General features: G+C 48.3%; 8 protein-coding genes across 8 annotated transcripts; 4 read left to right on the forward strand and 4 right to left on the reverse strand.

Annotated features, from left to right (window-relative positions):
• Positions 1-1,369: 1,369 nt before the first annotated feature.
• Positions 1,370-1,783, forward strand: N7487_010816 (EthD domain-containing protein; the record flags this gene model as incomplete). The annotated part of the gene is made up of 1 exon (XM_056878546.1): positions 1,370-1,783. The coding sequence occupies one exon, from the start codon at positions 1,370-1,372 to the stop codon at positions 1,781-1,783; it is 414 nt and encodes a 137-aa protein (XP_056723865.1).
• A 1,299-nt stretch (positions 1,784-3,082) lies between these two features.
• Positions 3,083-4,702, forward strand: N7487_010817 (glycoside hydrolase family 18 protein; the record flags this gene model as incomplete). Its single annotated transcript, XM_056878547.1, has 6 exons — positions 3,083-3,223; positions 3,346-3,720; positions 3,775-3,834; positions 3,885-3,954; positions 4,008-4,543; positions 4,601-4,702. 6 exons carry the CDS (start codon positions 3,083-3,085, stop codon positions 4,700-4,702), a joined length of 1,284 nt encoding a protein of 427 aa, XP_056723866.1.
• A 314-nt stretch (positions 4,703-5,016) lies between these two features.
• On the reverse strand, positions 5,017-7,720 carry N7487_010818 (sodium:solute symporter family protein; the record flags this gene model as incomplete). The annotated part of the gene is made up of 12 exons (XM_056878548.1): positions 5,017-5,259; positions 5,319-5,836; positions 5,901-6,219; positions 6,285-6,455; positions 6,506-6,556; positions 6,608-6,794; positions 6,853-6,936; positions 6,983-7,082; positions 7,140-7,326; positions 7,386-7,443; positions 7,502-7,568; positions 7,615-7,720. The coding sequence occupies 12 exons, from the start codon at positions 7,718-7,720 to the stop codon at positions 5,017-5,019; spliced, it is 2,091 nt and encodes a 696-aa protein (XP_056723867.1).
• Positions 7,721-8,723: 1,003 nt separating this feature from the next.
• On the forward strand, positions 8,724-10,607 carry N7487_010819 (LLM class flavin-dependent oxidoreductase; the record flags this gene model as incomplete). Its single annotated transcript, XM_056878549.1, has 8 exons — positions 8,724-8,796; positions 8,852-8,992; positions 9,054-9,264; positions 9,327-9,339; positions 9,407-9,466; positions 9,522-10,078; positions 10,140-10,317; positions 10,380-10,607. The coding sequence occupies 8 exons, from the start codon at positions 8,724-8,726 to the stop codon at positions 10,605-10,607; spliced, it is 1,461 nt and encodes a 486-aa protein (XP_056723868.1).
• Positions 10,608-10,792: 185 nt separating this feature from the next.
• Positions 10,793-16,336, reverse strand: utp10 (snoRNA-binding rRNA-processing protein UTP10; the record flags this gene model as incomplete). The annotated part of the gene is made up of 3 exons (XM_056878550.1): positions 10,793-11,235; positions 11,293-15,890; positions 15,960-16,336. 3 exons carry the CDS (start codon positions 16,334-16,336, stop codon positions 10,793-10,795), a joined length of 5,418 nt encoding a protein of 1,805 aa, XP_056723869.1.
• Positions 16,337-16,635: 299 nt separating this feature from the next.
• N7487_010821 (uncharacterized protein) lies at positions 16,636-19,983 on the forward strand (the record flags this gene model as incomplete). The annotated part of the gene is made up of 4 exons (XM_056878551.1): positions 16,636-16,656; positions 16,710-18,017; positions 18,089-19,066; positions 19,117-19,983. 4 exons carry the CDS (start codon positions 16,636-16,638, stop codon positions 19,981-19,983), a joined length of 3,174 nt encoding a protein of 1,057 aa, XP_056723870.1.
• A 936-nt stretch (positions 19,984-20,919) lies between these two features.
• N7487_010822 (LLM class flavin-dependent oxidoreductase) lies at positions 20,920-22,266 on the reverse strand (the record flags this gene model as incomplete). The annotated part of the gene is made up of 1 exon (XM_056878552.1): positions 20,920-22,266. One exon carries the CDS (start codon positions 22,264-22,266, stop codon positions 20,920-20,922), a length of 1,347 nt encoding a protein of 448 aa, XP_056723871.1.
• A 3,100-nt stretch (positions 22,267-25,366) lies between these two features.
• On the reverse strand, positions 25,367-26,203 carry N7487_010823 (uncharacterized protein; the record flags this gene model as incomplete). Its single annotated transcript, XM_056878553.1, has 1 exon — positions 25,367-26,203. The coding sequence occupies one exon, from the start codon at positions 26,201-26,203 to the stop codon at positions 25,367-25,369; it is 837 nt and encodes a 278-aa protein (XP_056723872.1).
• Between the last annotated feature and the right edge of the window lie 153 nt (positions 26,204-26,356).

The raw sequence follows: 26,356 nt of genomic DNA on the forward strand, positions 1-26,356 counted from the left end.
ATGGAGATGTATGTAATATAGGAGGTATGAGGTAGCGCTACACAAATCCGCAGTTATACTGACAGTTATAGGCCCGCGACCTGGGTGGAACTGAGATCAAATTTATCTTTCATGTCTGACGGAAAGTTGATCCTCCCTTGTCCCGTTTTTATTTTTTTTTTTCTATATGGATTTCTCGGGATAATATATTGCTTCAGAAAACTCTACGTTGAATCTGTCCTCTATGTAGCCATGACAGGTGGGTATCTTCCGTTCTACAAACCCTCATTGATCCCAAGTCCCCAGCAATTATCAGATTACTTTCACCCCCACTAGCATACCACACCAAATAACTAAAACTAAAAAAGACCAGCGATGGCTAATCGAGGCCTAAACCAAAGCCTGATATCAAAGCCTAGTTCAAGGACGCTATCAGAAAGCTCTTGGCATCTGATCTAGCCTACGCCCCCGACGACTACGAAACCTATGGTCGAATCACGCACAAGCAGATTGGTAAGGCCAACAAGCAGCTCGATAATGAACAAATGGAACGCAGAAATAACATCACCGACCGCCCAACATGGTTTAAACCAAGTTCAGTCTTATCGCCCTCGTTACCCTTTCGATTTAAGAAGCCAAAACCTTGCTCGTTAATTTTGGACAGACTTTCTCTTCTGCCTCCCTACAAGAGGATGATGTAACTCGAGGGCAAGTTAAGTTAGTTGATGCATTCGGCATTTTGCTCTCCGACAAGTTGACAGCTCATAAGACAGAGGAAATGGACTTCCTTTGTCTGTTTTATGGGCTTGAGCGGTGACGACGAATCGCGTCATCCACCATATTTGAGAGGAGTAGTTCTTACAAGCACACTGATTCATATTTCCCATCGGTTGTAGTCCATTCCTATCTGCATCGCCATAAACACCCGGCTCTCGTAGATAGAACCCATACCATTCCACTGGTGAGTGGGAAGGATACCACCAGCACGGTGGATCAGCTTCCTGTCTGTTAGATTGCTCGGACGAACGACAAAATTGGTTCCCACGGGAACCTGATAAATCGAAGGTAGCGTTCAGCAGCGTCGCTGAGTACCACAGGATCCGAAACGCTTGATTAATTATCGATAATGGATTAGATGAAACCAAATGGTGATCTGTTATCTCGTACTACAGCAATCTGTGGACTTTAGAAATACTACGCCATATACCCCCGGATATTCCGCGTTGCACTGCTTCCAATATACAAAGTAACGACCGAGAGTAAAACCCCCGAGAAATAGCCGGTTTATTATAGTACGTTTGAATCTTCAATCCTTTAACATTCGAACTAATCCAGCATATCCAAGCCGGCCTCTCAATTAAGTTTATCCACTACAGTTCGGGATTTCAAAATGCCTGTCAAGATGCTAGTCTTTCTTTACCGCAACCCCCATCTGACACCGGAAGAATTCAAGAAATGTTACGAAGCGCACATCAAACTAGTCAAGAAGATTGCAGGCGGGGATTTCCCTCTTTCTCATCATCGAAACTACATCTCCCGCAATACAGTCGAAATCCCTCCGGATGGCTCTACCGCACGCAACGCCTTCACCCCGGCCACGATACTGCGTGGGCGACAGCCAGACTTCGATTTTGACGCCTACGCTGAACTTACTTTCTCGGATCAGGTTGCGTATCAGGCCTTTGCAGCCAAGATCTATGCTCCGGATGCCGCTGCCCAGATAACTGCTGACGAGGATAAATTTCTGGATCGGTTGAAAATGGGCATTGCTTTGATTGGGGAAGTCAGAGTTACTGTGAAGTGATCTACTGTAACTGGAGCTCTTTGGTGCTTCTGGAGTATCGGACGACTTGCGATGTTGCCTGTTGGAGGTCTGGTGTGATTCTAAGGTACACATTTGAATGTAGTATCTTTTAAATTAAGGGATATTCTGTCAAGAATCTAGTATATGCTCATTGAGACTCTGGCATTCAAGTCTAATTCGGTACATAACAGTAATCGACTATCTCTACTTGACCATATTTGATCAATCCCAAAATTGCAAAAGGACTAGATGTATAAAAGCTAAGCCACATGAACTATTCCCTTACTCCGGTCATGAGATCATATTCTTAGTGGCTTGAATCTTGAACTTATCCTTGGTATAACCTTGATATGGCACATGTCCTGGTCGCATGGTCTCAGTGTTACATTGGCATTGGCATTTATCCTTCTCACAGGGAACCGTTCCTGCAGACCGGGCGAACCAGGTACATTAATGTGTCAGCGTGCATATCCATAGACCCTAAATGATAAACTTAAAAAGTATAAACCCGTTTATGTGCTTGATACTACCACCTAGTTACATTCATTAATATGGGTCCTACTGTAAAACTCCAATATAGGACGAGCGGGGTGATGCTGCAACGTCCAAAGATATGGGTTCCCAGGCTAGAACAATTTGATATGACCCGGGTCATATTTCTCCATACTGACTGTGCATGGTAGGTGGATTTCATGACAATGTCACCCATCCTCAGAAGTTTCCCTAAATGATTGGCCGGGGAATCTTTAGCCCCCACGAGAACAGATAGTCGAGATTAACCCGCAATTTCAAAATGTTACACACTTGTGGTATGGGGTTGGCATTTACTATCGAAGACATTCTTGGTACGCAGTAGATAGCATAATAGGGTCTTGATAATGTGGATAGAATGCACCGTGGCGCTGCCTAATTCGCCGTGGACCTCGACATGAAATACACAATCCTCCCATTGACCATGTCTAATCACCGGTTTCCTAACTTTCTGGATGTGAGAACCCAGTATCATCCCATTGATTAATCCGATATCAATGCTGAAACGATCCAGGCCCCTTGGTATCAGCCTAGTCACCGTTTAGGTAACAGGGTACCAATTGCCCATTTGGGTTGCAGGCAAACGGACTGAATGGACTGGACAATTACTATTGTCCATCTCAATACTCCGCGGAGGAAATAGTTTGTTTTTCGACTTCGACTACAAATAGTGAGGTCATTTCCTTCATCCTCGAACTCAACAACCTTCACCATCCAACCTCGCTGGCCCGAGACATCGAGAACAGTATCCTGACACACTCTTTCATCATGCAATTTGTCATTCCTTTCCTTTTAGGCCTGAGCTGGCTCGCCAACGCTGCCTACATTCCTGCCCTGAGCACCAACAGCACTGAGATTGTATCTCGTGATGTTGGCGGGTACCGCTCGGTGGCATACTATGTGAACTGGGTAAGTTCAGACCTTAACTACCTACATATGTCTATTATATCACTGGATCAAACCGGGGATATAAAAAATGTCATCATCCAAACACACAAAATAGGAAGTCGCGCTAATATCAGACTATTCAGGCCATCTACGGTCGTAACTTCCAACCCCAGAATCTCCCCGCCGAGCGACTGACCCATGTGCTTTATGCATTTGCCAATATTCGAGCCAGTACTGGCGAGGTCTACCTGTCAGATTCCTGGGCAGACACTGACAAGCACTATCCTACTGATTCCTGGAATGATTCTGGAAACAATGTCTATGGCTGTATCAAGCAGCTGTTCCTACTCAAGAAGAACAATAGCAAGCTCAAGGTTCTTCTCTCGATTGGAGGCTGGACCTACTCCCCTAGCTTTGCATCTGCCTTTGATACCGAGGCCGGACGGCAGAAGTTCGCTGATTCTGCCACGGAGCTGGTGAAGAACCTTGGCTTCGATGGTATTGATGTTGATTATGAGGTTAGTCTTCAATATTTACAATATGGGAGTTATTGATACTTACGAATACTATAGTACCCTGCTACCGACGATCAGGCAGACAAGTTTGTTGATGCACTCCGTCGACTTCGTGCGGTATGTGATTCTTTTATGAATATCTATGAGCCCTCGCTAATTAATTTCAGTCCTTAGATTCCTACAGCTTGACCAATGCCCAGGGCTATCACTTCCTGCTTACTGCCGCATCTCCCGCTGGTAAGTTCTATCTGCATCGTTGAAGTATTCCGAAACAGCTGACACAGTCCCAGGCCCAATCCACTACCGCCAGGAACGCCTGAAGGAGATGGACCAGTGCTTAGATTTCTGGAACCTCATGGCCTATGACTACTCCGGTAGCTGGGACACAGTTGCCGGCCACAATTCCAACCTCCACGCGTCGACCGACAACCCGACCAGCACCCCATTTAACACGGACCAAGCAGTCGACTACTACACCGCGCAAGGCGTAGCTGCTAACAAAATTGTGATGGGAATGCCACTGTACGGCCGAGCATTTACCAATACCGATGGCCCAGGAAAGCCCTACAATGGTGTTGGAGCAGGCACATGGGAGAACGGCGTGCGGGACTACAAGGGCCTGCCACTGAACGGTTGTGCCGTGACAGTCTTGGATCAGTCGGGCGCAAGCTACTGCTACAACAAAGACAGCCGACTGTTTGTCAGCTACGACACACCCGAGATTGCGCGTCAGAAAGCGCAGTACATCCGGTCCCGTGGACTGGGTGGAGGAATGTGGTGGGAGAGCAGCTCTGACAAGACCGGTGGGGACAGTTTGATTACCACTGTATGTCACCTTATTGTTTTTATATCTGTTTCACACTTTACTAACACACACATATAGGTTGTTGATACACTCGGAGGTGTCGGCGCTTTGGAGCAGAGCGGCAATCAGCTGCACTACCCTGCCTCCAAATACGATAACTTGAAGAGTGGCTTCCCTTAGAATATTTTATTCTTTGGTTGTCAATATTGCAAGATTGGAAATATTTTGCTAACATATGGATTGGGACATTTATGGCTGTTACGTGATGTGCGCCACTTGCTTTTGCATCTATCTTGCACAGGAATTATGGATTCGAAAATAAAAAAAAATATGATTGAGGTCGAATTTTGATTGAATTTACGTATATACCAGATGTAGTAGATATTAATTAGCAATGAGTAACGTAGAATAGCTTATACAAAAAAGACTAAAATTCCCAAACATCAGTGGTATAGAACCTCAATCATCCCAGTATTGATTTGACGCAAAATGATTCAAGACTTGATCTCTTGAGGATCTCCTGTTTGAGTAACATCACTGATAGAGCCAACAGACGGAGAGATACTTTCTCCCTTGCCATCTTTACTCCGAGTACCCTCGACAACATTCTGACCTCTCAGCCCCCGATAAACATCACGAATCTGCTGAATACCACCATCAAATATCGGGTAGAAGATAGCAACCAACATACTGAGCCAAAGCCAGATAATACCGACGACAACCCAGGCAATATAGAACTAAGCAAACCAATTAGCCAAGAACAGCAAGAGTTTCAAACTGAAAGGGTACCACATACCTTCTTCCCAAAGACATAACCAGACCCATACATAGGCAACGGCCAAATAACCCAATGACCCAAAAAGGTTGCCACAGACCAAAACGCCGCAATACGACCCCACCGCTTCAGCTCTTTCTGATCCTCGGCACGCCTGCCTCCATCCTCGCCACTGCCATCATCTCCATGAGAAGAAGGCGTGTCATGATGCGCAGTCGTCAAATCACTATCCAATTTCTCAAGAGACAGCTTAACCTTCTTGAAATCATTCCAGTCATAATTCTGCGGCCGCACAAGCGTAATGAGGACCGAGTATACAATAGGCGACATGCAAGAAGCCACTGTTCCATATAGACAGGGGAGGACTTCTCCCGTCGATGCGACTGAAACTTCACCACCGAAGTGCGATGCTGTCCCGAGCCAGACGGCCATACCTGTTGCAAGACCGAGGATGGGAGAGAGGATTGCGGCGGCTTTACTTTGGCGACGCCAGAGGATTGTAAAGATCATTGGGAAGATGCCGGGGCATGTGACCACGCCTATTAGAAGAAGATTATTAGTTTGAGCCAACTGACAATATGGTGAAGTGGATGAATGACATACCAAGCATATAAAGTGTCCAGCCTAGATTAATACCCACGTAGTGAAGCATAGTACTGAAAGCAGCGGAGAAAACAGCGAAGAAGATCACACCAAAGTGACTCGCGCGGATCAGATCGTAATCCGTAGCCTTCTTATTGAAGTACTCGCGGTATACATCGAAGCTGAGAATCGAGCTGACGGCGATGACTTGCGCGGAGAGAGTTGATGTACATGCCATGAAGGTTATCAGAAGGACTGCAGCTGCGCCGCCTTTACCGGCGATGGTGATTGCTGCATATGGGAGGACGAGGCCATTTCCGACTTCTGTCGTTGTCATTCTCTGATTTGTGGTGTAAGTAACATTTGTAATATAGAAATATATTGGTAGGTATATGGGGTACTCACCCTTGGGAATGTTGGGAAGGTTGGACTGTTCTCGAGTCCAATGGCAACAGAGCTCATTACTGTTCCCAGACCCCATGGGATGGCGAAGTAGGCGATTCCTCCGATTGTATAGCCAGGTACTACTGCAGCTGGGGTGGCGGAGAAGGCTTTGATGAAGTAGCTTGTGTCCATCTAGAGGGGGTTAGAAATGATGGTAATGGGATATATGGTGTTGTGCTTACAATAACTAAACCGAAGTTTCCGAGGGTGTGGATGATTCCGAAAAGGATTGCCTAGGATCGTGTCAGTGACTTGACTGGTGCGATTTTTATGTTTCATCTTACACTCTTTGATGTCATGGTCAGATATGTTCCATCTTGGTTGCCAGCGACTGGGTGTCGTTGCGCTGCGGCCTGGACGAGCTCGAAAAGATCACCCACGGAGCCAATCTGGTCAGTTGAGAAGGCTTTGACGGTGAAATAGCAGGCAATAATCATAATTATAGCCGTGTGGAAATAATCGGTGAGGAATCTGCATGGCCAGAGTTAGAGGTTTGAACTTCTTTCAAGTTGAGAGAAGGAGGACTTACGTTGCTTTGATACCACCAACAAATGTGTAGAGGGCGACTCCGACCGGCAACAAGAAAGTTGCAGCAATAATATGCATTCCAGTACTGAGTTGATTAGCTAGAGTATATCAATAGACCGAAGGAAACTTACACAGCAGTGATTACTGCAGCGGCACCGAGAAGCATATTGGCGCACGCAAAGATGTTGTTCACCAGACAGAGAATCATGAACACAACGTGCGCCACATGGCCTATATCATCGGAATAGAGTCAACAAATGCTCAAACAAGAAACCCAAGACAACTTACCGTATCGAATTCGAACAACCTCCAAAGAGGTATGCGCTTCCGGGATCTTTCGCTTGCACGATATTCCCAAGAGCGCAAAGAAGACAATCATGGGACTGCAGCCAGCTGCAAACCAGAACGGACCAGCTACGCCGTAATCATAGCCGACAAAAGATGAGCCGAGCAAAGCGGTTGACCAAAGCCAAGACTAAGAATCAATTATCAGTTGGAATTCAAGCGGCTAGGGAGGAGAAGAGAAGAACTGACTGATATCACGGCCGATGCGGTTAAACCTGTGCGGACAGTACGGTTTGCTGTCATGAACCTGTTTTCAGGATTAGTATTGAAAGCCATATGGAAGATTTGTGAAGAAATTTGCATACATTTCAGTCTTTTCGTTGTCCTCTCCGGTAGTTTTCTTCAAGACTTTCGTGATGAGCATCATCACTACTTGGTGTTAGTTGAGAAATGAAGAGAAACATATAGAAGTACTCACCCAGAGCAATAATCACACCGATAACAACGACAACGACATAGCCAACCGCCTGTGATAAAGGTGGTTGGACAGTCGAAATGCCATCGCGAGTATGCAAGTTCGACATTGTGTAAGTCCAAGACCTACTCAAGGAGGGTAATTGAGAAGATGTTTGCCGTTTCAGACTCTTAGTAGGAAGTAGGGTTATATAGGCAAAAAGAAAAGAATATTAACCCCAGCAATGCTACCAAGGACATGGAACAGGGACTATGTATGCTTAAATGATATTTGGATGTCCAGTGTACCGAGTCCCTGGACAGGGATGTGATCTAAGGCACATGTTGAAATAATTTGATATCGGGTCCACAATGGCTTGATTTGTGCTCACGATGAGGTGCTTTTCTTTTCACGAGATTGGCGCGGCCGAAGAAATAGTTTAGGTTTATGTAGGGATGCTCTGGCCAGAATAAGATATGCTATACATATAATTTATTTAATTGTGGATTAGATGAATTCTATGAGTTGAATAAGGCGGAGAATGGTCTGTCTTTGTATGGTTTATAGTTGAAAGGGGAAACGAAGATATTCAAGTATAACGTCGCAGTAGCTGAACACCCCCCGAATCAACACCCAAACCCACTGTTGACAATCCAAGTGATCTAATTCCCTAAAATTGAGCGAATTCGACTTCTGGGCAAACTCTGATCGTCGTAGAATGTCCAATAGCGAGGACAGGAATTCGTCAGAACATGGAACGGGGGGCGATTCCGCAGGATCACATCACTTCACTATTATTATACAATATTGGATGTAGCCGTATCCTAGGTACTCCGTAGTATATTTCTCGGGCGAGAGAATATACTAGGAATTAATCTGCACTGACTCCGTGAGTATAATTGCTTTTGAACCAATGAAAATGGTCATTGGAGAGTATATTCGGCACGCCATCACGGCCCACTGTGATGCTATAACATCCAACTCCAGACTGACGCACGCGGGGTTCTTTTTTTTTTTTTGGCGACAATTTCGAGAATTAAATAGAAGGAAATATAAAGAAAATAGAACCCCTCGTTTCCAGAAGAAGGATATTATTGTTTCTTTTAGTTACGTCTAGACTACACAACCCTACAATGTCTACAACTCAACCATCAGACGCGACTAAGCCTCGCAAGTCGCTCATTCTCAATGCCTTTGTGGAAATGTGTACGTGGAAGCCTATTTCACATGTAAACATGCCAATCTCTAACAAATACCACAGGCAGCGGCCATCAATCGCCAGGACTATGGCGCCACCCTGAAGATGAGTCGCATCGCTTCAACGATGTTGACCACTGGGTCGAGCTGGCACAATTACTCGAGTCGGCCAAGTTTCATGGAATTTTCATCGCAGATGTTCTTGGTAAGTGGGAAATGTTGAACTTCATTCTACAGGAGAATTCTGACAAGAAATCACTCTCTAGGAGGATACGATGTCTATAAAGGACCCAGAAACCTCGATCCCGCCGTCGTCTCCGGTGCTCAGTGGCCAGTGAATGAGCCATTGGCTGTTGTCCCCGCGATGGCCGCAGCTACAAAGAATATTGGATTTGGAGTGACAGTCACAACAAGCTACGAGCAGCCATATCATCTTGCCAGACGACTATCTACGGTCGATCATCTTACGAAAGGACGGTACGTACATCTAGTAACCGTTGGAAAAAAAAAGCAAGTCGCTAATTAAACTCGTCTGATAGTCTAGGATGGAACGTGAGTAACACACTCAAATCGAATAATAGCATTCTCCGAGAGAAATACATACTAACAATATCCTCAGGTGGTAACAGGATACCTCGACTCCGCCGCCCGCAACATGGGCCAAGCCGAGCAGCTACACGTAAGATCTCACATTCCACACCCACATACCTATAACCCACTAACAAAAACCTCAGCACGATGACCGCTACCTCCTCGCGGAAGAATACATCAAAGTAACTTACAAACTATGGGAATCCTCCTGGCGCCAAGACGCCGTCACCCTCGACCGCGAACGCGGCATCTACACCGACCCAGCAGGCGTGCGTCAAATCAACCACGTCGGTAAATACTTCAACGTCCCCGGACCTCACCTCTGCCAACCCAGTCCACAACGCACACCGGTCATCCTCCAAGCCGGCACCTCAAAAGCAGGCAAAACCTTCGCCGCGCAACATGCGGAAGCTATCTTTGTGGCGGGTCACAGTCCCGCCGTAGTAGCGAAGAACGTTAGGGAGATTCGGGAACTTGCACAGAGTGAGTATGGACGTGATCCGCAAAGCATTAAGTTCCTTGCGCTTCTTTGCCCTATCCTCGGTAAGACAGAGGAAGAGGCTGTGGAGAAGTTTGAGTATTTCCGCAGTCTGGGATCCATTGATGGTGCGCTTGCGCTGTTTGGTGGATGGACGGGGATTGACTTGGATAAGTATGGAGATGATGAGGAGTTGAGACATGTTGAGAGTAATGCTATCCGGTATGTGATAACATTTCCCCTTTATTCAGATTGGAAAAGACTGACTTGGATTTGTGTATAGATCTGCTGTTGAGGGCTGGTCAAAGGCTACCCCCGAAGTGGCTAAATGGACAAAGGCCACTGTCGGTCGACACATCACCGTTGGAGGGCTGGGTGCTACTCCTGTCGGTACCGCTGCTCAAGTTGCGGATAGCATGGAGCGATGGGTGGCCGAAGCTGATGTCGATGGATTTAACCTCGTAAGTTATATCTCTTGAAACATTCTACTGTATTTGGCGGCATTTATTAACATTATTCACAGGCATACGCAATCAAGCCCGGCTCCTTCAAGGATATCATTGATCTCCTTATTCCCGAGCTTCGCAAGCGAGGCTTGTTCTGGGACGACTATACCGTGCCCAAGGGAACTTACCGTGAGAACCTATACGGGCAACCCGGCCAGTCCGGACCCCATGCAGACCACCCAGCTTCCAAGTACCGGTGGAATGCTGGCGTGGATGCTTCGGAGGCTGTCATTCCAGATAACTAGGTGTTATATATATATATATACTCGATATCATATTCAGTATTTGAAATGAAACGACATTCAACAAATAATTAGAACAATCAATTTTTAGGACAGACTATCCGTAGACTACCTGCGAGGCCCGCACAGGACCTGTTCTATGGACGCCAAGAAAATGCAAATTTTGTACACAATCATAAACACAAGCTCTAAGTCAACATATCATCGAGACGCTCACCAAGCACCTTCTCAATCTGCTTAACCCATCTGCGGACTTCTCTCTCAACGCTCTCATCCTCGTCTTCCATGAGCTCACTGATGTAAGGCAGCATCTCTGGCAGAAGTGCCAACCATTCCTCACCAAGCTGCTCCGTAAGAGCCTGTTCGGTCTTGAGGGCTGCGAGACGGGTGTGGGGGCTGTCGCCACCGGCGGAGCGGGCGTTAGGCGCAGAGGAGGGGCGGAGGTATTTCATCAGGGCGGAGTTCAGCTCCTTGTGGTTATCAGTGGAGTCGGCGGCGATGGCCAATTCGGTGATTGTGGGAACGACGTCGGCAATGACCATGTTCGAGGTGGTCGTGGTGGTTGCGTGGCCGAGTTGGGCGATGAGGGGACCGGAGATGCTGGCGAGGTGGGAGGGGCTTTGCCAGAATTCTATAGTAGGGGTTAGGGATTGTAATAAGCTAAATTGGGCAGAGAGAGAAAACTTACCATCCTGGTCATGCTCGAAGGACTTGCGGAGCATTCGGAGAGCGGCCAACCAGAGGGACTTCTGGGCCTTGGAGGGACCTGTCGTGTTGAGGACACTGACAACGTTCTCCAACACATAGCTGGAGTACCCGGTGACAATTGACTGGAGGGTACCGAAGAAGACCTCGAGGAACTTGTAGAAAGTTGTGAGGCGCGAAGTTTGAGCCTGCTCCTCCTTGGGGGCGCCGGTAGTGGCCCACTCAACGAACTTGAGGAAGATGGGCCGGAAAGTGCTGTCGTTCAGCTTGTAGATCATCTTGATAGTAACATCGTTGAGCGCCGTTTCGGCCTCATCAATAGCAGTCGATTCGAAGATAGCCTTGTCGCCAAGGGCAATTTGCTCACGGCGCAGATCAAAGGCCTTGAAGAGAATCTTCGTAAGGACGCCGATGTTCTTAGCAATGGTCGACTTGGGGTGCTTGTCAACGGCAATTGTGACGACCTCCAAAAGTTCGTTCACAGCAATGGGGCCAGCCTGGACGGCGTTCTGCCAATTGCGATCGACGGCGCCGAGAGTGGCACCGACATCCACCTTGCGGGCCATCAACCGCATGGACTCCTGGCGACTCTCATCACTGCTCTCCTCGATGTCCGCATTAGCAGACTTGAAGGAAAGGAGGAGCATCTTGTCCAAATGACCAGCTGAGATCATGAATGGCAGGTGAACAAAGAGGGCGGAGAAGAGGGTAAAGACGGCGTCGTGAAGTCGCGAGTTCTCCTTGCCAGAAACCAGACTCAACTCGAGCAATTCCAAAGAACGTTTGAGGGTATCCGGAAGGGCGGGAATCATAGCTTGACCCAGCACCTCGGCCATAGAAGCCAGGCACAGGATACCCATGTATCGAATGCGGTCATCAGATTGGCCAAGGCAAGATTCACTGGCAACGACTCTAGCGGCAGCAATGACCTTGGACGGGTCCTTACGGCCATACTTGTCGGTGATGCGGTCAATGCACGAAACAGCAGCATGCTTGAGCAGGATATCCGGAGACGACTCGACAATGCCAACCAGAGTGGGCAGGAAATCGAGAACACGGATCTGCGACAAGTTGTCGCGCTCGGGGTTCTGGCGGAGGCGGGTTTCGAGCAAACGAAGGACCTTGCGCCGAAGCTCGTCATTGGGACCCTGGAGGAGAACCTCAATAGTATCCAAGAAGTCGACAAGAGACAGAGTGCTGAACAGAGCACCGAGGACTTCGCCACAAGCCTGGTTGACGGGCTTCATGCTCTGCACAGCCTCGCCGATGCTCAGTACCTGGGTCAGAACCCGGGAGAAGCAAGCACGGGACTGATCAGCAACTTCGTCGTCCGCCTCGAAGGCTGTCTCAAGCTTAGACTTGAGAGAAGAGTGCTTGAACAAGTGAGCAAGATCACGCAGGAGATCAACGCAGATGCTCTGGGCGTCGCGTCCATCGTCACTGCCAATTCCAAGAAGGACCTGGGAGATACCTGGCTTGGGCTTGAGAGAGTCGCTGACCAAGTTCAAGTACTTGCTGTAGGTGGTAAGCTCCACGACAGGCGTGGTGTCTGAGACCAGACCAGTCATCAGAGTGAGGACATCCTTGTCGGTGGAGTATCGGTTAGCGAGCATTGCTAGGACCGCGAACAAGAATTCTTGTGTTCCAAGCTTGCTGATCAATGCGTGGAAGAGTCTCAAACGGCGATGCGAGGGGATGTGCTCGAAGGCCGCAGTGAAGCTGAGTAGCAACTCGGAAGTTCCGGAGACAACATCCCTCTTCTGGTTACGCAGAGATTGGATAAGGGCAGGGACAACTTGGTCGATGGTCTGGTCAATGACCGAAACGGAGTAGTCATCATCCTTGCGCAGAACAGTAGTGCCCATGAATGTGAAGATCGGCATGACGCTGTGGAGAACCAACTCGGGCGCAATGACAGACAGGCTTCCTACGAGAAGAAGAGCCCCGTTCTGAACCTGCGGGCTGTCAGTTGTTCGCACACAGTCCACCACCAGGTCGGCCCTGATGACGGATGTATCGAACTGCGGCTTAGCAGATCCTTTGGATGTGTTGACAATAGCCAAGAGACTTCCCAGAGTCAGGCTGAGGAGATAGCTCATGCCAGACTGGATCTGCGACTTGAAGTGGTGAAGAGCAGCGAGAGTCTGGAACAATCCATCGACAAGCTCAGGGTGAGTTTCGGGGGAGGAGCTGTCCACGATCTCCAAGATGAAAGTCATCTTGTCCATCAACTTGCTAAGCTCTGCCTCATCCTTGACAGTCATGGCAATCATGTTGTTCTGGCTAGTACGTCTCCGCTTCGGTGCAGGACCGACAGACTCAACGTCGGTAATAGAGACAGGAATCTTTTGCACGAATTGCTGCAGCACAGCACCGGAAAGTTCGATGCTGCGAAGAACATCTCGGCAGTTGTTTGCCAGAGAAGCGGTATTATTGGCCGAACCACCAAGGGAGATATCGAGCAACTTCTCGGATGCGGCCAACTGACGGTCTGCGGGGATTTTAGCCCAGATGTGTTTGATCTGGCCAAAGCAAGCCGCAACAAAGGACGGGCGCAAGTTATCGCCCGAGCTGACATTGGAGAGAAGGACATCGACGGCGTCCTTGTCTTTGGATGTGACAATAGCAGCAATCAAATGCTCTGTCTCGGATGCCACAATGCGCTCCTTGCCGCAAATTTCCTCGACTTGCTTCTCGTTCAAGCGACGCCAATCCTCGAGGACCGGGAGAAGTTCACCGGTCAGGGTTGCAGTAGAGACCTTCTCCACGCGATTGACCAACTTAAGCAGGCTAATCTTGGGTGCGAAAACTGGCATCTTGACAACGTGAGAGCAGATGAAAGTAAAGAGGCTAAGACGGAGAGACTTCTTAAGTTCGGTTGCACCCGAAGCTTCAGACAGCACATTGCCCCGTAGAGTAGCTTCAACAGTTCGACCAACATGGTTAGAGTCAAGGATAGACTCCTCCAATCCTGGAAGCAATGCGCGCTCCAACACCTTTTGGGAGTCCTTGGTGGTGAGCCATGCAACACCAGTAGATTGCTTGCCCTTGCCGTAGATCGCGTCGTGGGCCCATGGCTTTGAGCTGTCACTGGAATTGGTGTTCTTTTTGTACAAAGAACCGATAATAGCCAAAACGCCAGCAGTCTCACGGCGAATCCGCTCGGAAGGATCAGAGAGCGCCACGAACAAGAATGGAAGCAGTGCCTGGGGATCAAAGCCTGCGGGTGCTGATGAAAGAACAGATGATATGACGTTCAAAGCAGCAATTTTTGTTCCAATGGGGTAGTGGCCAGCAACAACTCTGATAAAGAAGGACAAATATTGAGGGGCCTTGGTTGCCTGAGACTTGCCCAAGATTGGCAAGTTGGTGAAAAGCTCGATGTTCTCCTCAGAGTCCACCGCCAAGGCGAAAACGCGTACCAGGTTATCGAATTCGATGATAGACTGTTTGGAGAGGAACGAGGATGGGAACAAGGGCTCTTTGGTCAAAGACTCCAGGGCTGGAGTAAAGGCGTCCACCTGGGGCTCATCGTCCGCATCGATCATATCCACATCCTCGATGGCCTGTGCTACAACGGGGGCCTCAACAACGGTTTGAAGGTTGTGTTCCAGCGCCGAGATGTTGAACGAAGACCCAGTCAAAGTCTTCTGGAAAATGGGCTGCAGGGTTTCCGACCGGTTAAATCCTTGAACCAGCTCGGCAAGCTGGGTCTGGGCATCCAAAGACATTCGGCGGGTCTCATCTGCATTGGAAGCTGCTTCGAGAACCAGGCTCATAGCCTTGGCAATCTCGTTCTCGCCAAGCATCTTGCGTTCAAAGATGGAGGCCAGAATTGCAAGGCGAGTGTTGTCCTGCTTGTCAAGATCAGTCAAGCAGCCGGCAATGATACCAAGCAACAAGTTAGATGTGTGATATTGCGGCGCGATTTCAGAAAGTTGACCGATAGGGTTTTCGAGGCGCAAGATGCCCTTCAAAACCTTTTTCGGGATTGTAACAGAGGGCTTCTGCTGTGCAAGGACTGAAAGACAAATCAGACCAGATATCTTCGTATCTTCTGTCCATGAACCCACAACACTCTCCATTAGACCCTCAATAACTTCATTCGAGAGGAACGCCTTCTGTGCCAGTACGACACAAATCATATAGCAGCCGACGATCAATTCCGAGACCTTTTTCATTGTAAAAGCGTTGCTCAGTACCGGCAAAATCCGCAAAAGGATATCTTCATGCTTTTGCTTCTCGGCCTCTCTTCTTCCTGACCGAGCGCCATCCAACATTGTGGCGACAGCCTCCGTAACAATTCCAGCCCAAAATGCAAGTAGTGCATGGCTTTGGGCCTGCTGCCTGCACACTTTCAGGACGTATTCGTTTAATTCAGAGAAGAAAGCCTTATTAGTCGCTGCGCTGTGAACAAGCGGGTGCCTTGGCGGATTAATGAGGCCATTCTTGTATGGAGTGAGGACTTTGAATGTTGGCGTAAGAGTTGCCGGAAGGATAGATAGAAGGTTCAAAAAGAGAGGCGTCGTGTGATACGGCAAGAACGTCAATAATACAACTGTTGTATTGAACTCGTGGATCCTGCCATAAAAGTTAGCCACCATATCTCACTTCTCACGATCTGCACCACCCCTCGCCAGTTTTTCTCACCTGAACCTTCTCACAAGCCAATCCACAGCTTTGACCGCAGGACTCAACTGTAGCCTCCCGCCAACCAGAGCCAGGAAAGCTTCAACCACAGTATCCAATTCCTTATTCTGAGATAGGTTCATCTGACTGCGGTCCTCTGATTTGCTCTGCTCGCTGAAGATCGTGCGATCAAACTCTGCAAACCGGGGGTCCAATGAGCACAACTCCCGGAACCCGTCATAACAAATATCATAGATCGCATCAAAGTCTTGAGTGCCGGCGACCTTTGGGTCAAAAATAAGTGACTGTGAGTGTGAAATCCTTTGCGCCTTAAGGTCAAGCTCGTGTGTCGACTTGGCCGCAATTTGCGACAGCTGCGCGGCGAGAGACGAAGCCATGGTGAAGTCTCTTTTGGCGGGCTGTTCCGCTGACTTTTCTTTGTTGTTTTGTATTGATTCTCACACAATTGCGCAGTGACCCATATCCCAAGACCCTTGACAGTAGTCTTTCTTTTTCTTTGCAGAACCGAAGGGCAGGCGGGTTCAAATAATTTGAGGTAAGTCTTAAGCTTCTGTTTGACCGAGAGCAAACGGTTGACTTTTTTTTTTTGCCGGCCAGCTCGACCGCCCATCGGAGAATCATTCTTCCGTGTTATCAGCCCGCCGCTCGACTCGATAAGGAAGATCGAGCCACCACGATGGACTCACCTGGGTCTCAGGTTAGTTAGCCCTCACTTACAGCTTGGTAGATATTTGACTGACCAAAATAAAGGGTGTCCCACAATTCTCCAGCTTCCGACCCCCAGCCACTGCTACCAGCTCGGAACATGAACATCGCCGGCGTCGCCCAGACCATCGTCAGCGCGCAGATCGGAAAGAGTCTCCGCGATCCCGTCGCCATGAAAGGCGCTCAGATGGTGGTCGCCGAGAGGCGACAGGTAGAGAAATAAAGGAGCGTGTGAGTGGGGAAAGAATTGACGATGTAAACGCTGCAAACGATGAGGCAAACAAAGGATTTGTCGTCGACAGCCGCGGCGACCGAGACAGTACACGTTACGGCGTGGATCGTTACGAGGTCCCTGCATACCATCGCAATGGCAATGGTTTTGTACTTGGGCTCCCTAACCAGCGCATTGATTACAAAACGCGATATGACCAGGGTCCTCTTCTCCTTCTTCGCCCCGACTCAGGCTTCTCTGCAACTTCTACAGCCAAGCCTCTCTCTGCCGAAACCCTATCTGCTTTGTCCGTCAATCTTCCCACTCGCCTCAAGTCTGATCTTAATGCCAAACTTGCTGCTCAGACCCAACATTCACAAAATTTTATCTCAACAACGGTCTCATCTCAACCCAGTGCTGCGGAAACCGCCAACTTGGACAATGAACCACCGTCCTATCGCTCCATCGACGACCCGTCCAAGTCCGAAGAAGTCACTGAGGAGTTTGATGCAAACGCCTTCACTAGAATTGCTCTTGAAGCTGAAATCTTGAAACGCAATGCTAGGTTGAACAGCGCAGTGGCACAACAGCCTAATGACATCCAAGCATGGATCCGTCTTGCCGAGCATCAGGAAATCGCTATAACTGGCGCTAGATCTGGTGACCGGAAGTCCCACCACGATGATATCCAAGTTGTGGCAAGAGCCAAGCTGTATGTGTATGAAAGAGCGATCAACGCCAACGCACAGAATCCCGAACGCGACCACCTGTTGCTGGGCCGTATGGAAGAGGGTGCGAAAGTCTGGGATGCAACAAAACTCGCATTGGAATGGGACGCAGTCCTCCGGCGCCACTCTGAGTTCATCAGTTTATGGATTCAGTATCTCGACTACTGTCAGACTGACAGTCAGGATTTCAACTTTGACAGTTGCTTCAAGACTTACACCTACTGCTTGAGGATCCATTCACGTGTTGGCTTCGGACCACAGAAAACCTTTATCAGATCATACTTGCTGCTCCGTTTGACACTGTTTCTTCGAGAATCTGGGCATGTAGAGCTAGCTGTCGGTCTATGGCAAGCAGTGCTCGAATTCACATGCTTCCGTCCAGCCCATCTAATGGAGAAGAAAGACGAGGCCCTAGTGGAATTCAAGAAGTTCTGGGCAACTGGGCGTATTCGAATTGGAGAGCACGGTTGGCAACCCTGGAACAGTGCACAAACCCCCGTGCCCCTGTCAACGAACGTGTTGACGCTTCTGAGGCGGATATCCGAGACTTGTTCCCAACATGGGCATTTGCAGAAAGAGCGAAGATGTTTAAAAATCGCATGCCGTCACACACCTTTGATGAATCCAGAGAGAATGACTCTTTCCGAGTGGTCCTTCTTGAAGATTGCACGCAGATACTGCCGTACTTCTGTGACTTGGAGCAAAGCCTGGGTCCCCTAGTTGATGGCTTCTTGTATTTCTGCCATTTGCCCCACTTGACCCTACCTGCGAGCATGCACACCAGCCGACTGTGGACTGGCGATAATTTCCTGCGAAACGAATACATGGATGATCCTCGCAACACAATCGCGGACTGGATCACCTTTCATAAACATGCCGCAACCACAACCCTGGAACCTTTCGCATTCCCTCACCATACCTTCATACACACCACCGATACTCTTTTTGCCGACCCAAAGATGTGGTTCTCGGCTCTGACGAAGTGGGCTAAAACCACCTCCCATTCTTCCTGTGTCATCGATCCCAACTTTGTACTCTTGACTCTCCATGCCCTTGCCGATGTGTTCAGAGACAGTCAATTTGCTGAATACGCTATTGCAGTAACTTTCGCGTGTGATAATGCTCTTGGCAAGAAATATGCAAAGCGATTGTTGAAGGGGCGATCATCAAACCTGAGACTTTACAATGCATTTGCTCTCATGCATTGGCGGACCGGCGATCTTGACATTGCTCACAATGTGTGGTCCACCGCTTTGTCTATGAGCCAGAACTTTGACGCTCTCGAGCTCACTGACTCTGCACTTTTGTGGAACTCGTGGATTTGGGAAATGCTCCACGCTGGGCAAAAGAATCGAGCGTCATACCTGTTGCAAGCTATGCCGTATAATCGAGTGCACTTGCTATCATACGACACAAGCGATGAAATTGAACTTAATCAAACCAATTTTCTCAGGGTCAAGAAGGTAAGTTTTCATTCGTTAATCTCACTGAGCGCCATGCTAACCATTCACAGTGCTTGTTTACCGCTCAGCAAAATGCATTGAATTTCAAGAAAATGCAAGCGTACGCAGCTTACGTCGACTGCTATGCCATTGTCCTCTATCTCATGGGCGAGCCACTTGAAGACGTCCTCGAAGTCTACAATAATGCCACCACTTCCCTTAGAGTCCTACCCAGGAGCTATGATGATTTCACGGTGTTCGGCGGAGAATTGCTGCACCAATCTCGAGCCCGAATGCTGTACCACTATGTGGAGAAGCAGAGTGGCCAATTCAGACCTGCCGACGTTCGCACGTTGCTACTGGATAGCCTAGAATGGTGGCCTCACAACACCATGTTCTTGTCGCTGTTCAAATGGAACGAGGCTCGGCTTCATATGAGCGACCGAACCCGCGATATCTTCGATGTTACCATCGGAGCGAAAGCCAGGGCCGCTCTGGATCTACGAGGACCTGCCCCAATCTACCGTGTGCCTGTCACAACTCACCTTTTTAGCATCTACGCTGAAATGGGCCGCCCTCTCATGCTCGGCTCGACCCCCCACTCAATTCGGGCGGCATTCGAGCGAGCGATTGGCAATGCCGGAGTCGTCCCAATAGGGCGGACTCCAACACGGAAGAGTCCCTTCGAGCTGGCAAGCTCGACCTCCGCGCAGAGCAACCTCACCATCTGGAGGTTATACATCCTCTACGAACTGTACGCGGACTACAACGTCGGCCGCGCCCGCGAGATCTACTTCCGGGCCCTGCGCTCCTGTCCCTGGTCGAAGGAGCTGTACCTGCTTGCCTTCGAGCACTTGCGGGCGGACTTGACCAACCGCCTGCCCCCCCTGCCGCCTCAACCGGCAGGGGGAGGTCAACCCTTCGGGGTTCGACCCTGAAGAGCTTCGGGCTCTGTACTCAGAGATGCTGCGCCGTGGGCTTCGGGTCCACTACCATGTGGAGGGCTTCTGGGCCAAGTAGGCCCAGAAGGGTGGTGAGAGTTGGGGGTGGGGGAGGGGAGGAAGGGGAGAGAACAGTGGGGAATCCAGATTACCAACAGGTGGAGGGGGTGCTTCTCAGATCCCCTTCGCCTGTATGTGAGAGTAATGTTAAATTTTTCTGAGAAGTGACAATTCTCCACTTCAATGGTGTAGCTGCAGTGAAGTACAAGTAAGACCCCGCCCAAATTCCAACGGCGATTTGGCAACATAGCAGCATATGGAAACTAGCGATGCTGTAAAAATTGTCTGGACGGAGACTGTCAAAGCTACAAAAACCATAGTCCGTGTGTATTGCATGTTGTTCAGACACGAAGGGTTACCAGGACCGGACTTCAGTCCAAACTTCCACCACTTGTCATACTAGAGACTTGGATGAAATGGGATGACACCAATTCCCTTACAAATGCGACGACGGGCATAGTCACTGAAACACCAAGCAGAGAACTCGAGAGAGGCGCTGGGTATTTGGCTTTCTCACGATCTTCTGGCCAGTGTAAAAGTCCACGGCCCTCATTCTAGTCTAGACGTATATATAAAACACGACCATGACTTTACTTAACCATCTTTCTTGGACTATCGAGGTGCCCAAAGCTAGGTGTCAGGCTATGGCAAGCGGTACTTAAGTTCACATATTTTTCACCAATTTGTCTAACAAGAGAGAACATGCCTAATATACTTCAAATAATTATGGATTGAATTCCATGCAGCCACATGGCAGGTAAGTCGGACACAACAGTTATAATAGACCTACTATATAAACAGAGCCAACGTATCAATCAAAATAATCATAAATATCCCTATTGCAGTAATATAATCTATCTTGGTTACGTACAATTACGATGCCTCACTAAAGAAACGATTCTCGGGTCTCGCCAGACCAAAGTGTTCACGCAGGGTCGAGCCCGTATAGTCTTTGCGGAAAAGACCTCTTCGCTGAAGTTCAGGGATCAGTCTATCTGTCACCTCTTCCAGGCCCTGAGGCAAGAACGGGAATGTGAATGTGAAGCCATCAGAAGCCTCTTCACGCAACCACGTCTCCAACTCCTCAGCGATATCACTTGGCGAACCGAGGAATGTCAGCCCCGAGTATCCACCATATCGTTGCGCAAGCTGGCGGATTGTAAGTCCCTCTTTCTTTGCTAGCTTCTCAACAGACTCTCTAGCCGTCTTGCTTGCGTTGGTCTCGGGGAGGTCGTCCGGCAACAAACTATCCGGATCAAGTTCACTGACATCCACCCCAAGCGAGATTGACAAAGAAGCAATGGCACTGTCGTAATGCACCAGACTATCCAACTTAAGTCTCTTCTCCTGCGCATCTTGCTTGCTGTCCCCAACAATAATCATTGCCGCGGGTAAGATCTTCAACTGGTCTCTCTTCCGCCCCGCCTTCTCCACTCGGCCCTTGATATCCGCATAGAGCGCCTTCGCACTCTCAATATCCTTCGGGCTACAAAAGACAACCTCGGCAGTTTCAGCTGCAAGCTGTCGTCCTGGCTCGCTTTGTCCTGCCTGGACAATAACCGGCCACCCCTGCGGTGGCCTAGCAATATTCAACGGCCCGCGAACCTTCAACTCGTCGCCAGCATGGTTCAGCACATGCATTCTGGCAGGATCAAAGTATTCCCCCGTCTCGACATTGCGAGTAAACGCATCATCGGCAAAACTATCCCACAGTCCCGTGACAACATCATAGAATTCACGAGCACGCTTGTACCGATCACCATGAGCCAAATGCTCATCAAAACCGAAATTATGGCTGGACTCCGGGTTTCCGGTAGTCACAATATTCCATGCCGCTCGCCCATTACTCAAGTGATCGAGACTGGCAAATCGCCGGGCAACATGATATGGCGCATCATAGGTCGTACTCGCAGTGGCGGCAAGACCAATCTTCTCCGTTACGGCAGAGAGCGCGGAGAGTAGAGTAAAAGGTTCGAATGAAGTAACCGTATGACTGCGCTTGAGAGCTTCGACGGGCATGTTCAGTACAGCCAGGTGATCAGCCATGAAGAAGGCATCGAACTTGGCGGCCTCTAGCTTTTGAGCGAACTGGGCGATGTGTTTAAAATTGAAGTTGGCGTCAGGATACGAGCCCGGATAACGCCAAGCACCTGTGTGCAGGGAGACTGGCCGCATGAAGGCCGTTAGGTGCAGCTGGCGGTTGGGCTGTGGGTCGGTCATCTTGTGGTTGATTTGGTTGTCTTCCAGGTTATACTTTTTTTTAATCTTGGCAGATCGGATTCATATATAAAGCAATTTGGAATGAGAATAGCTGTGATTCCAGGTTATATACCCCGCTTGACTCGGGTCCACAACTGTTATGGTATTTCCAAGCAGATTTATAAGCCTCGCTCACTTGGATGAGATATGGCGTGCTTAGAGCTACGTATATATAATTGTCGTAGAGTGTGAAGTACAAAACCACCACTTTTCAAACCCACCTATCTTAAGTGTTATAGTATGTCTAGCCATGTTCCCAAGGTTAGGTTAGTTACATTTTCAAATATATCAAGCATAAAAGGTCAACACAGCATTCGGACGTTTAACATTATATCCTAATTAACAACCAATACATACAAGAATTTCTATGGTATTTTCAGTATTCTAGTTATAACAGTATAGAATAAATATGGACATCAATGAGGATCGTGAGGACACAATGAAGATAAAGAAAACAAACATCGTACCTTCCTCAATTAGGACTGACTGAATAGAAGTTGCCTATAAAACCTACCCTCCTTCACTTCCTTCACTTCCTACACCTCCTTCATCTTCTTCATCTTTTTTCCTTCTCCTTCTCCCCTTCAGATCCTAATCTCTTCCTACCTGAACTCATTTTAGTTTTTCAAGTCTATCTATTCCCTCCCTTCCTGGGTAGTCATGGATGTTCCTTGTGAGTTCAGTTGTCTTCCAATGGTGGTATATAACCGACCTCTCTAACGCGTTCCAACCACCTTAAGTCTCTTTTCGTCTTTAGACACGTCTGGCTTTCCGACCCCATTGCGTATCAACGTCGATATTGTTATAACCTGCTCCTGGACTGGTGAGCTACGAACTAGGCCAAAAGGACTACTATATCTGAGTGTTATGCCCAGATAGACCAGGCTCCGATATATGTAGTAACGTAACATGGACGCCAAAGCAGGCAGGTTCCTCCATCCAAGCCATTCAGACTGCGAAATTCCTCTAACCAATCCCCCCAAGAAATAGTTTCCTTTGGCTAAAGTCACGATGCTTCGTTGCAAATCCGCATTGTTCCACGCACTTTTGTCAACTTCTAACCGGGGACACTTGGCAACTATTCCCTTAGATGTTGGCACACCCGCGAAACGGGGATGATGAATCGACGGATATGGAGGTTGGTCAGCATTACGAGAACTTCTGCTGAGCTTGTTGAGCTTGTCTCGGAACTAAATGTCACGAGGCCATTTTTGGTTAATGATTCGCAGAGTTCAGCCCTTACGATCGAGAGTATCCTCTCCCGCAACATTCGAGAATGGATCAGTCTCCGCGACGTTACTACTGTTGGTAGGCATCCTATCAATAGTATATTAACCACCTTATCTCCATTGATATAGAGAGAAGCATGAATGGAAATTAATGTAAGTAGAAAAATCACAGAATGTGCTAAGATGTGCTTACCTTTAAGTCTGTTCCAGTTTATTTCAAGCAAGACTTTCTGATTGAATAGGGCGCTTCCCTGAGCGTTCACAAGGTTCAGGCATCCGACTGGAGAATAATACAGCCTTATATGAGGTGGAATGATATTGTTGCAGACATCAATTTCATCTTTTTCCATCACCGAAAGACGGGGATTTCTCGTCGACACTATGTCACAACATGCCAAAACTATATCCTATATCCCAGCAAAGGATCATGCGAACGTCCATACGTTTTTGAAGAGCGTGAGATTGCACTACTTCCGATAAAAACATCTAACCTTTGATAGACGGGGTTGCCTAAGAGACAAAATTGTCCGACTCATAGATGTCACAGATGTTTTTGTGAGCCTACATACTGTCAACTTTACTGTGTTTTATCTAACTGTCAATTAGCTCCCCGAGGGCCATGTACTCAAGCGAGTATCCTCACTCGACCAGCTCGACAACTGGGGATTTACGACCAAGATCTTCGAAAGGGGGACAAGATGATATACGAGACGCCCAAAGAACAACTATTGAATTGGAAAGCTTCCATAACGGAGCTTAAAGAGTTCGACTGGGGATTAGGAAAGGTCTAGGCTGCCTCAGGCTTTAGGACAGACCAGGTCTCTAGCAGTAAGAGTGGCAAGTACTATCTTCGTACCAACTATGATAAATAGCTAACTATGTATTAATTAGACCACCGACGGCCACATTTTGAACCAGTCCCTATTGCCTAAAGATTTTCCAGAACTTGAAGCTGTGTATTACAGGACAAATATCTGGATACTCTAAAAGGGTACTACAATGCCTTGAAAGAGGCAGAGGTAGAACACGCCTTAATCGATGGCACGGTTGTTGCTGTTGCAACAACTGAGCATTCTGTTATTTCTCGGGAGAGCGATACCTTTTTCGGAAGAAGCGGGGACTCCGGCTCATTAGTCTACACCAAAGACAGTCACGCCGTGGGTTGGCTTATGTTTTGGAGGTCGCCTACGTCCGCTGTGTAGTGCTTCGTTCGTGCACATCGATGAGGTTATCGAAGACATCAAGCACATCACCGGGGCAACTGGTATTTGATTGCGAGAAATCTGATAGGTCCTAGTTTATGCTACTAGTTGCCTGCTGTTGTTTTGCTTCGCTTTGGTTATAGAGACGAAAAGAGATTCTGCCTTGCTCTCATTTAGAATTGGGTAGCTTGGTTCGTACTGTTGTAAAAAGCTCATGGCAGCTTGTCGGTTGCTTAGACTTTCCTAAGTCAAAAGGAAATTTAGAACATGACTAGTGCTCAGGTCCATGGCTTTCTATGGTGGCTCGCTTGGGGGGAGGCGGACTTGGAGCATTGGTGTTTAACCGCGATACAGTAAAAGCGAGAATCTCGAAGAGTTTGTTGGAGTTTCATTGATTTGGATTTCATGGCTCTCTAGGATATTACCTACACAATTATGTAAAGAAATGTCCATTAGAGCGTATGCTCGGTATCCCACCTGTCTCCGCATATTCGAGACATTCTATTTCGCAAGTTACGCGTGCTTTATCGGCTAACGATTTTGTATGCTTAACTGACACCCACCAGTCCCGAAGTTTCGGAATAAACTGTACAAATTCATCAATAGATGGGTCCATCATCCTCATAAACTTCATCGCGGCGCACTAGCTATCTTAAAACATGCAAAAGCGGCAACAGCCAGTGACACCGCGCTCAAAAATGCATCCGCACCAGTCCCGATACGACTCGAGAGTAAGTCATCGTTTACCGTATCGCGCGGTATTAGATTGAACGTTGTTGAAATTGCCGACCATCCTGCAATCGCCGGAGCAACCAATGTATCAGCCATTCCAAAGAAATACTCGAATGGAAGTTTTGAAGTCGACGACAGGGCGAACGTTAAAGTGAGAGAGTACAACTCTAGAAGGCGATGCCGGCGTCCAGATCCAAAACACGGCAATGTCAAGAGAACGAATCTATAGCATGCATGTGCAAATATCCACGATTTGCTGACGGCAGTGAAGACGAACAAGTTATCGTGAACCATGACAGTCTTCCATCCAACGCGGCGTCCTGTTTGGACGATCCAAACGAAGAGGGCAACACAAGCGATTTTGCTGCACATTCCCCGAAGGGTGCCGCCTGTGGGAGTCCCGACCATCATGCCAATGTTTGCGTACACCGCAAAGTTAACATAGGTCGTAAAGGCGGGTAGAAACCTTCTCTGCAAAGACCGATCCGCGACTAGGAACGCTAGGACAGAGCCTAGGCCCAAGGGAAGCAAACACATGGTTTTGGTCATTTCGCCGAGAGTAGCCGTTGTATTAAATACAAAGATAGTCGCGCTGACCCCAAGAACGATGAGCAAAAGTAGGCCCGGGCTTCGAAGAGCGCACCCATAGGTGAGGATGAGGATGATGGTAAGCCATACGTTGAATGGGATATCAACGTATGGTTCAAATGCCGTAAGTAGTAGTGAGAAAGCCATGAGATGAGCTACGTAGTTCTATCCGGAGCTTTGACTTGAGCTTCCCCAGCTGTCGTGCGGCCCACGCCTAATCGCGCTCTCGGTAGCTTGAGATAGCCAGTTGGATTTTCCAAAAGGTGGGGATAATTCAACCCAAGAGGAGTTTACTGAGAT

This window comes from Penicillium crustosum, assembly GCF_028827405.1.
Source record: "Penicillium crustosum strain IBT 35664 chromosome Unknown utg000005l_segment0_segment0, whole genome shotgun sequence".
Classification (NCBI taxonomy): Eukaryota; Fungi; Ascomycota; class Eurotiomycetes; order Eurotiales; family Aspergillaceae; genus Penicillium; species Penicillium crustosum.